The 10,965-nt window shown below is 48.4% G+C and overlaps 1 protein-coding gene across 1 annotated transcript in view; it reads right to left on the reverse strand.

Moving 5' to 3' along the window:
* Positions 1–9,453, reverse strand: part of SIL1 (SIL1 nucleotide exchange factor) — a 730,974-nt gene extending 721,521 nt beyond the window's left edge. The window contains exons 1-3 of the mRNA XM_062502187.1: positions 9,380–9,453; positions 7,255–7,369; positions 4,874–5,009 (exon numbers count right to left, since the gene is read on the reverse strand). Of these exons, the coding sequence (XP_062358171.1) occupies positions 4,874–5,009; positions 7,255–7,369; positions 9,380–9,453 (325 nt within the window). The remainder of the gene's footprint in view (positions 1–4,873; positions 5,010–7,254; positions 7,370–9,379) is intronic.
* Positions 9,454–10,965: the final 1,512 nt, after the last annotated feature.

Here is a 10,965-nt window from a genome sequence, read left to right on the forward strand (position 1 = left end):
TAGTATAGATGAGGTTTTAAAAATTCCATTTGCCCTCCCTCTATATGCAAATCTGTGCTGATCTAATGAGACTCCTATTTCCTGGATTAGACACCTCAAACTTTGCAAAAATGAGCATACCCTGGTGGCTTCACTCTGCATTTCACAGCCCTCTCTCGACTGTGCTGCCATAAATATTTCAGAGACCTGCCCACCACTGTCTGAGTTAAGTCCAGGTCAGTGAAAAGCCAATGGTTTGGACAGTGATTAATTCAGCAAAGCAATTAGCAAGAGCTGCTGCAGCTCAGGGCATCCCAGCGAGCAGCAGGACCCCCAGACCAGCTGTAAGGGGACCCTCAGCAGCCACCAAGAGCTGTGGGACAGGACTCCTGAGCCCAAGGCATCTCTCCTGTCTCCTTCTTTCCCCAGCTTTAAGAACCTCTTCTCAGCTTAAAGCAGCGCTGGCTCATCTGGCCACCAAAATTTCCTGGGCAATGAAACTAGACCGAGTTATTCCCCATCCTCAGTCCTGTTTTTTCCACAGCAAGTCGTCCAAAGCAGGCTCTGAAAACACCTTCCCAGCGTGGCTGCCTGGAGAACTGTGTTCTCACAGGTGTAAAACCTTGTTTGAGCAGCAAATGAGACAGGAGAAGACCCGTGACAAGCAGAAGCAGCAAAGATAGCCTGAGGATGCTTGGGAGCTGCAGCCATGGATATTTAAATGCCAAGCAATGTATCACTGGCTCCCTGCTGAACATAAGATGGTTTCATCTTTGCATGTTCACATCAGCTTCACTCTGGCAGCCTGATCAGCAGCAGCAGCTATGGCTCCTTGGTTTTTAACTGTGATAGAATCAGGCACTCCAGGAAATTATTCTGGGCAGCACAAACGCTGGGGAGTCACTGCAGGTTCAGCTCTGCAAGGCAGAGCTTTAACCACAGCTGAAAGTACAGCCAAGCTCCCAGCTCTGCCCTGAGACATCCATGCAAACCCCAGGGAGATCCAGGCTACACCATGGCAGTCCCAGTGCCAGGCTCTGCTCCATCCCTCCAGCCTGGCCCACTGCAGAGCAATCTGTAAATATTTGGATATTTTTGGGCAGAGGAGGTTCTCACTTGTCCATCTGGATTGGAAACTGGACTCGTTAACTCCCAACTGTCAGCTGGAAAATCTGCCAGAGGGTTTCTGCCACATCAGGGAGAATCAGCAAAGTGCTGCTGCCACAGAGATGGGCAGAGCAGAGGCCCTGAGCAGCCCCAGCTCTCCACTCATCACTGCTGGGGCGGGGGGGGTGAGGAGGGGGAGTGGGTGATTAATTCCCTTTTCCTTTCCCAATTAAACCCCTGGCTCTTATATCCTTTTTCTGAATCTTCACAGTAAAGTCTTCCCAGAGGAGCCACTGCTGGGTGGCAAATTTTCCACCCTAATGCTGGGTGGGAAATTTGCTGCTCAGTGATAAAACTAGACGGTCAGAGCAGTCCAACTTCCAGTCATCATCAAGAATGCTGAACAAAATATTGGGAAATTTGATGCCCAGATAACAAAAGTAAAAAGAGGTTCCAGCTGCCAAGGGTGAGAGAAGGCATATTGTGAAAGGAGAAGGAGAGCAGAGGAAGCACAACTTCAAACAAACTCTGTGTCTGTGGTGGAGCAGTTCCCTGCCCATGAGGAGTCTGAGCAGGGCTGTGAACCTTCCTTCAGAGGACACTGCTATCCCACTCACTAAACCCCAAAACACCTGCAGGCTCCTGTGGACTCCAACCACGGACAGAGGGAAAAGCCCCACAGATGATGCCAAAAAATCCAAGAGCAGAGGTGGTGGAAGCCTCTCAGAGACACCTTCCAGTCTGAGCCCTGCACCTGGTGCATTATTTAGTGCCAAGTGAGAAAGAAGCAATGCCTAATGAAGCGTTAAAGGGCTTTGGGAAGTTCCACCAACCTTTCCAGAGCCATCAGCTCCTGCTGCCTGGCAGAAGAGACAACTGATCTTGCTTCCAGATTACAGGCACCACAGCTCTTAGGACAACTGTCTCTCTGTGTTTGCATCTAGTCACCTCCAGCAGCTTGAAGTGTGCTCCAAGTGCATGGAAGCACTTGATCAAAATCCAGCTCACACTGCAAACAGTGAGGAACAAGAGCCCAAAGTGTTACAGATACAATAAGTTTTGGGGGGGATTTGACAGGTTACAGGTTGATGACACTGCTGCAGCCTCGGAGGAAATGTGGATTTGATGCAATTAGCAACAGGGAGCTAGAAACCCAGCAGAGGAAAAGTGGGGATACATCTATAAAAGATGAGCTGCTGCACCATTGTAGAGAAGCACAAAAGTCCTGCATGAGCTCAGAACAAGTTGAAACAGGAGTGAGATGGAGAAAACGAAGCTCCAAGCTCCCTCCCGGTGTTCAGAACTGCAGATCCAGATTTTAAACTCAAACATTTACTTCCCCCAGAGAGGTTGGCCCAGTTTGGCACGGGGGAGACAGCAGGAAGGGGAGTGGGGTGTCCTGGAGTGATGGGCAGCAGAAGGCAAACTCCTGAGCCAGCCCAGCCAGGCTCTGCTCAGCTGCCAGGGAGTGCAGCCACACGGAGAACGTGGCAAGATGCAGAGCCAGTGGATGAGCACAGAGCCAAGGTGCTGGCTCTGCTGCAGGACCAAAAGGAGCATCCTTGTGCCAGGGCAGCTCCTGTCCAGCACAGAGCTGGGAAAGTCTCGGGGCCAGGACTGCAAGGGATGGGCAGGGAAAGATTGGGGAAGATGAAACAGGAAAACTTTATAAATATGATTGCCTGGCAAAAGATTTTGAGAATATGGAAACTATAAGTGAGATTGAAATGAAAGCCATCTTTGAGATAACAAAACTTAGTTACTGAACAACTGAAAAACAATAGTATGGCAGGCTGAAAGTAATCCCCTCTGGATTGAACAATTCCCTCCGCTTGCAGACAGCTCCAAAGGTCAGAGCAGACCCTACCAACTTGGCAGAAGGGTCCAAAGAGGAGTTTTTAAGGTATAAAATGTAACACAGTATGGTAATGTCATGATTCTTATAGGCTGTATGTAAATGCTATTGGATTTGTATCTTGTATTAGATTGGTTAGTGAAAATTAGAATATTCAGCACCGAAGAAGATTTATTGTACTGTAATGGGAACCTCGCTCTCTTACTCTCTTACTCTTGTTTTTACTCTTCTTCTTGCTCTTACCCCTTACTTCTTAATCTCTTACCCTTCTTTTTCTTTTGCTCTTACTCTTGCTCTCTTGCACTTTGGTGTCTACTCCGAGGTGCAGCTGGCAGCTCCAAGCAGGGCCCTGGCACCCAGGCCCTTTGCAATAAACCACAAATTCCAAGACCTGGCTTCAGAGATCTCTCATGTCCATCCATCCTGCCCACCGATGATCCTACAGGGCTCATGCTGGCACCAGGGTCCCCAGCCTTGGCTCGCACATGCTGAAGGTGTGAGTGCCAATCCTCACCGATATTTCACTCCAGAGGAACCCCCCCAGGAGACAGAAATCCAGGCTGGCAGCAGGAGACCAAGGCAGGCTGTTCTTTGCGCCATGTCCCCAGTGCTGGGATCTGCAGCGGTCAGAGCATGAGGCAGGACACCATTTAAATCTTCACAGGAGTAACCAAAATTACTCTCCTCTGTGAATAGTGACAAGCTGCCCACTTCCACAAGCCCTTCACTGCATGTGCCCAACATGGAATAACTACAAAAACGAAGTGGAATAAGGCACCTGAGCAGTGGAGAAGGTGCTTGTGAACAAACCCTGCAATGAGGTTTCTGATGATTGCAAGTATGTTCATGCTCTGCTCCAGCAAAGCTGGTGGGGATCTGCCAGGCTGAATAATGAGCAGGGACACCACATGCCTTCCATGCATAATGGTACAGAAATGGAATAGAAGCATACACTGCAGCTCTGTGGAACACAGGGGCTTTTGTAGCCATTCATGTTATACAAAGATTTACATTTGGAAAAGTCATTCTGCTGTATCTGGCAGAAATTCCAAGACAAATGGAACCCATACTTAACCATTCAAAGATAACACTGAGCACAGGATAAAGCTCTTAAATTCAGAGCACTTTATAAAAATTAATTACTACTTAGTTCACCCTTGTGAGGTGGGAAGGTATTACACCTGCATATACATGAGAACACCAAAGCACAAGTGGATTAAACAGCTCGTTCAGGACCCCAAAGCCAGGCTAATTGTTGAAATATGCATGCACACGTGCATCTGTGTTTGCTGGAATGGCTATGGCCCTTCCAGAGCCTTCCCAGCACACGGAGGCCAAGCTGCTCTGCTGGGCTCCTCTCACCACAGAGTCCCAGGCACATCTAATGAATGACACCAACCCAAAGAAAGGAAAGAGGGGGTTTTTTGTGGTTTGCACGGACGGAAATAAAAGCTAGCTTTCAAACAGTTGAAGAACAGAAAAGCCATTGTTAAAAGGCTGTGCAGTGCTCCAGTGACAGCTCCTAATCAGCTTGCCACTGAGCAGCTCCACACCACAGCACAGCACACCTGGGAATCCACATGCCAGCAAATGTGATAAAACCTGGCTCTGGACAAATGAAGGGACAAAGGGCTGTGGAGGCAGTGACAGACACAGCACCCCACCCACAAGGGGCTGACAGCCCACTCCTCCTGCCCCAGAGCCAGTACTCCCCTCATTGCACGGTTCCTCACAGACTCCATCCCCTGCCCTGGGTCACAGAGTGCTTCTCTTTAAGTGAACACCAGCAAACCAGCAAAAAAACAGAACAAAAAAAACCAGTGAACACCACAAATCGTCATGGGAACAAACAGGTTGGAGTGTCTGCAAGGCTCCTGTCAGCACTGCCAGGTGGGCTTCCAGAGGGATGCTAAAATTAGCCAGACCAGTTACCTGCACGCAGGGTTTGCCACTGATCCGTGGGGTGAAACACTTCCAGGTCCTCAGGATCAGCGTCATCCTCTGTCACTGCCTCCTTCCCACTGGCATCTTTTATGTCGCTCTCTTCTATTTTTGTAAGGGCAAACTCCTTTTGGAGAGAAGAGATTCAGCTCATTAGCGATTGCATCTGGGTAATTTAGTGCTGGCTGAGAATACAAAATTTTTTCCCTCGCCAGCAGATTTTTTTTATTATTATTTTTTTGACATCCGAGATTCTTTCCACATGGTTAAATTTAGATTTAAAGTATATTAAAGGTTAAACATGCATAACTAGCATGACATTTGTGCTGAACAAAGTAAGGCAGCTTATTTCCTATTCCAGAGCAGGTTGCAGGTTTCAAACCAGCTCTCACAGAGCCTCACCTGTATTTCAGTCAGAGGCAGAAGCCCTGGCTATTATTAGGGTTGTGTAACATTGTAAGACCCCATTTTACTTTGCCTAAAAATATGTCAAACGTTTAACTTTTTCAGCTGAAATTTTCCACACGAGTGGAATGCCTCAAGGCTTGTTGGTTGGTTTGGGGTTTTTTTTGTTGGATTTTTTTGTTGTTTTTTTTGTGTTGGCTTTTGGGGGTTTTTTGCTGGTTTGTTTTTTTTTGTTTTTTTTTTTCTTAAATGCACTTATTTCAGGCTTGGAGAAGATTTCAGCTAAAATAGTTCAGCTATTTCCAAAATAGGACACGGGGAAAAAACACACTGAGTTAGCCGCATGATATAAATGTGAGGATCCTCTTCTCCACCTGCTCCCAGTGTTCTCCAAATCTTTCAAAACAATCACTTGGGACTTATTCACCACCTCCATGGCAAGTGCAGCACGAGGCTGGCAGAGGTGTGGGATAGAGCAGCCAGCACGAGTGGTTTGATGTTCCACCAAGGGAAGAACAGGGGAGAACAGCAGGGGGGAAGAAAAATATATCCTTGCTGTGAGGGAAACCTTGCTTTTCAATGGAAATCCTCCCCAGGGAGCTGCTGGGAGTCACATAAAACTCTGGAGAGTGCACAGTTATGACCTGTACTGTCACACCAGGCTCTGACTCCTGGCTCTGGGCTGTCTGCTTCCAACAGGAACAGAGGAACTGGTCTAGGCTCATCATCCCCACAGCTCAGTGCCTACTGAAGGGAATATTTTCAGCTTCTGAGATCACCAATTCAGTCACCACTGAAGAATTTGAGAGAACCACCCTACAGGGAATGACTAGTCCTAATTGTTGGCAATTAGAATAGAGTTACAGCTCACTTCATGAAGTGTTTGGATATTAATCCTTAGGATGTTTTCACAGGCAAAACCATGAGTAAATTCAGAGGTTAACTGGAAATTCTGGGACATGTTCTGCCTTCAGTTCTTCCACTCTTTGGGAAAAAATACATGCACATTTTCTGTCAGAATTTGGATGCTCTGCATATAAATATCTGTTTCCAGCCTAGAAGAGTCTTTTTGAGCAGCAGAAATGTCAACCTGAGCAAAACATGGGCGGTAGCAATGACAGCGTGGATGTGGTACCTGGGGACATGGGCTGGTGGTGGCCCTGGCAGGGCTGGGGTAAAGGTTGTACTGGTCATAAAGGTCATAAAGGTCTCTCCTAGCCTAAAAAAATCTACGATTCCATGACTGTGGTAACACACAAAGGTGGCTGACAAAGCTACAGAATGTTTTTATTTCGGCTGTGAAAAGGGAGTGCAATTTCAGAAAATGCACGAGAAACTAGATCTTAACTCCTGGTTTTTGCTGAGTGCATCAGGGGCTTGGGATTGTTCAAATTGTAACAAATGGTTAAAGCTCAGGAACAATCACAGCCATAAAAGCCCAGGTTCTGCAGATGAAAATCAATGTTAACATTTTCCCAGCCAAGACTCAACAGGACTAAAGAGGAGTGAGTGGAGCAGTTATTACTTAGCTGATTTCCAGGGCTCTGTGATTATCCAAGAGGGAGTTAGTGATACAGGCTATTGTAAATTTACCACCAGGCCTCCCAGTGCTGGATCTGTTCAAACACATAATGGAGACAGCTGATGTTTACTGGCTCTGCTCAGGAAAAGAGCTGGGGTTTAAATGCTCAGTAAGGATAAAAGGATGCGACTTGGTTCATTTAAGTGTTGCTGTCATTGCCTGGCCATAGTTGCTTTGCAATGCCCCATTTTCATTAGCATTTCTAGCACCACACAAGCAATTCTTCATTCACACAAAAAATCAGCTGAACCCTTTTTGGTTTGTTTTCATCACTCAAGCAGGAGAAAGAGGCTTCCTAAAGAACAATGGGCATTTCCTTAAAGGCAAAAAGCATGCATGTTTTTAATAAATTTATGTTCATTAAGCAGGAGCAGCCAAAACTTACGGGAACTCTGTGGCTCAGGCTGGAGCAGGAGAAGAGCAGGGAACCCAGCAGCACCAGCAGGCTGACCCTGGACATGGTGGAGAGGAGCCCAGCCCAGCCAGACATTGCCACCAGCCTGAAATGTAAAGCAAAACAAACCCAACAGTAATTTTTTTTACCCATTTTCACGGGTTTCAGGACTCTTTACACAACACTTTGCCACACAGCATGGGCTCAGGGGTGTGAGGTGGCAGGCAGCACAACACCTCGAGGTGCGACACGGGGCTGGTGGGGGGCAGCCAGGCTCACTGCTAATGGGGTTTGTGACAGGTAATGCCAAGCACCTGATTCTGAACCCACAGGGGATAATAATTTCTCCTGGAAAAGATGAGGAGACCTGCAAGACTTGTTTAAAATCACCATGTCAGTACCATGGATGACAACTACAGGGGAAAATAAAAAGCAGTGCAATTGCAATCCTGTGAAGGCTTTTTCTGCCTGTGCCTCGTTTTGAGAGCAGTAGCTGTGATAATTCAAATTAAACAAAACGACCAGCTGTCCAAGGATCAGGGGTCTACCTAATCCATATGCAGGCTTTTCTTGAGGAAAACAACATTTTGCAGAGGTCAACAAGGTTTCCTTGGTGGTTCCTACAGCACAAGGCTTTCCCTGCTGCTCAGAGAGGAGTCTCTTGGGGAGCAGAGCCATGGCACAGAGCCACTCTGACCCACCACAAAGAGGACCAAAGAAGGGGCAAACCAAGGGTTCTGTGCCCACCCTGGATGTGTGACCATGCACACGTGTGCCCCCAGTGCCACACGAGGCTCAGGAATCCACCCACAGCCTCCAGCTTGGCTGCTGGGCTCGGCAGAGCAGCAGCCTGCCAGCACACAGGCTGCACAAGTGTTTCCTCTGATTGGCTCTAAATTTACACTGCTGCTAAATTAAACCAAATGAGGTCTTTTGAAAGAAGATGGGACTGATTAGTTCCGTTCAAACACTCCTTCATTACTCATCCCTCCATCAAGTCTGCTCCTACTCCTATCAGGTTTTGAAGAATTTCCTCCCCTACACACAGTCCAAAATATCTTGCTCTGCTGTCCATCAGGATAGCACATCAGATAGAAGAGTTCTCCCTCCTTGAAGCAACCACTCTGTGTGCCACACAGCAGAAAACCTGCTCACAGCAGCACCCATCACCAGCTCCTGCCACCAAAGAGCCTCTGCCCCCAGAAGCTTTCAGGGACATGGAGGGAAGCCTCCTCTCCTTCCACCCTTTCACTGGTGCCTGGTCTCTCCACTCCATTTTCTTCCTTCTTCCTCTCCCTTCTTGTTTTTTTTTTTTTTTTGACGGAAAAAGAAAAAGCAACCCACCACATCACCTTGGTCAGGATGGAAACAAGAGGGACAGAGCACATCTGATGGAGCTCAGCATCTTCCAAAAACTCCTGAGCCAGGGCCTTCCTGAACAGCAGCCTCTGTCCCTGAGCCACCTCTACAACATTAATGGATTTTTTTCCATTAATTGGTTTTGGAACAGGTCTGGATTTCTGCTACCCACAGCATCCCTGACCAATGAGCTCCCCTGCATCACCTCCCATTTCCTCTTTCAGTGTCTCCTCTTTTCCAAAGGGTCAAAGAACCACCTCAAGGACCCACAAGCCTTTATTAAACCACAGCTGGAGTAGAAGAAGAGCTCCCTATTTTCATAAATTAACCCGTGGCCAGAACTTCCATCTCTCTCCTGGGACATGGCCAAGCAAACCCAGGCTAGAACCAGCACCCAGAGCACAGTGCACAGCTCAAACTCCCTCTGCTCCCAGATGATCTTGATCTTCACATCCTTTGGGACAGTGCCACAGTCATGACCTCAGTCCAGGGTGACCACATCACACAGTTCCTTCTCATGTCAGAACAAACTGCTTCTTTTTACACAGGAAACAGGTTTTCAGCTTTGGTTGAGGTTGTTGGGTTTTTTTCTGTCATAAAACAAGCAGCAAAACTGGAATAATGAAAAATAGATGTATCCCTCAAACTTTATCTGCCTGGAAATAAAAAGAAGGGGGGAAAAAAAGAAAAAGAAATTCAACAAAGCAGTGGCTGAAAGCAAACGCACACTCCCAATAAAAATAGAGCTCACGTGTACCGAGGAGGCTGGTAGCAAATGACTGCACAGCCTCTTTCAAGCCTCCAGCCTCCTGCCTGCCTGGCAGATGACATCTGCACAACAATTAGCACTTTGCCTGGGTCCCAGGTAGGCAGGAGGAGCCAACATGTGCAGCACAGGGCTCTGGAGCTCCTGGAGAGCAGCCTGCACAGGCTGACATCTCCTTACAGTCAGACATGCAGAGGGCATGAGAGGATTTCCACACGGAATGTTCTGTGCACACAATGGATTTTCAGAAACAACCCTTGCAGCCTGCAAAGCAGAAAAGGGTGCTCGTGGTGCCCCCACCTGCACAGGGAATTTTGTTTGGATTTGAGGGTACCTTTGGGGATCCAGCAGCACCCACGTACAGCAGCAAAGCCCTGGGCTGGGAAAGCCACAAATTCCCCTTGCACAGAGTGGAGGGGCCAACTTTATTTCTTAATAATCCTTTTTTGTCAAACAAAATCACGTACTAGGAAAGAGCAAAGGGTCAGGCCCCGAGAAGTGTCCATTTCTGGCAGTAACCCTCCTGTCAGAGCAGGAGATGCTGCTGGCTGGGAGGTTCTGCTCCACAGCTCCAGAAATCCCTGCTGGAAAGAACAGTCCAGAGTTGTGCTCCCCATTAGCAGGGACATTTCCAGTGATGGCAGAGCTGTGCACCAGGGAGCTGCACAGTCACAGGTGACAGCTCAAAGGAAGCCAGAGAGAAGAGCACATTTCATTAATGCCCCCTGCTGCTGGCAGGGCTCTGTGCTTTCATGTCCTGGCACAGAGCCCACGCTGCCTGTCCTGTGCCACTCGGGCACATCCGCTGAAGCCTCATCTGAATTCTGAGCTGCTGCTCCAGGACAGCACACAGACATCCCAGGGCTCCTCAGCCCCAGCATCAGCCTCTGGCTTTGCAGCCAGCTGGAAGCAGAATGACTGAATCATTGAGGTTGGAAGAGAATTCCCAGCCCATCCGGTCCCAGCTGAGCCTGATCCCCACCCTGTGCCCAGCCCAGAGCACTCAGTGCCACCTCCAGGAGTTCCTGGGACACCGCCAGGGATGGGCACCCCAAACCTCCCTGGGCAGTTCCAATCCCTGAGCACCCTTTCCATGGAGAAATTCCTGCTGCTGTCCACCCTGAGCTCCCCTGACCCAGCCTGAGGCGGTTCCCTCTCCCCCTGTCCCTGTTCCCTGGAGCAGATCCCAAATCCCCTCTCCTGTCAGAGAGTTGTGCAGAGCCACAAGGTCCCCCCTGAGCCTCCTCTTCTCCAGGCTGAGCCCCTTTCCCAGCTGCTCCTCACAGCACTGACTCTCCAGCCCCTTCCCAGCTCCTTCCCTGGACATGCTCCAGCCCCTCCATGATTTTCTTGCGATGACAGCTCAGAACTGGACACAGGATTGGAGACAATCACTGTCCTGGCCCTGCTGCTACCCCAGTACTGATACAAAAATACCAATTATCTCTAAAAATAAACAACAACAATAATCTACTCCTTGTTTTCATTTAGGCACGACCCGAGGGAGCAGGATCAGTACTGCAGCCTTGCAAAACTGCCTTTAATTCAAAAGATTAATTAATTCAGGCCAGGTTTCT

This window comes from Cinclus cinclus, chromosome 14 (assembly GCF_963662255.1).
Source record: "Cinclus cinclus chromosome 14, bCinCin1.1, whole genome shotgun sequence".
NCBI lineage: Eukaryota > Metazoa > Chordata > Aves > Passeriformes > Cinclidae > Cinclus > Cinclus cinclus.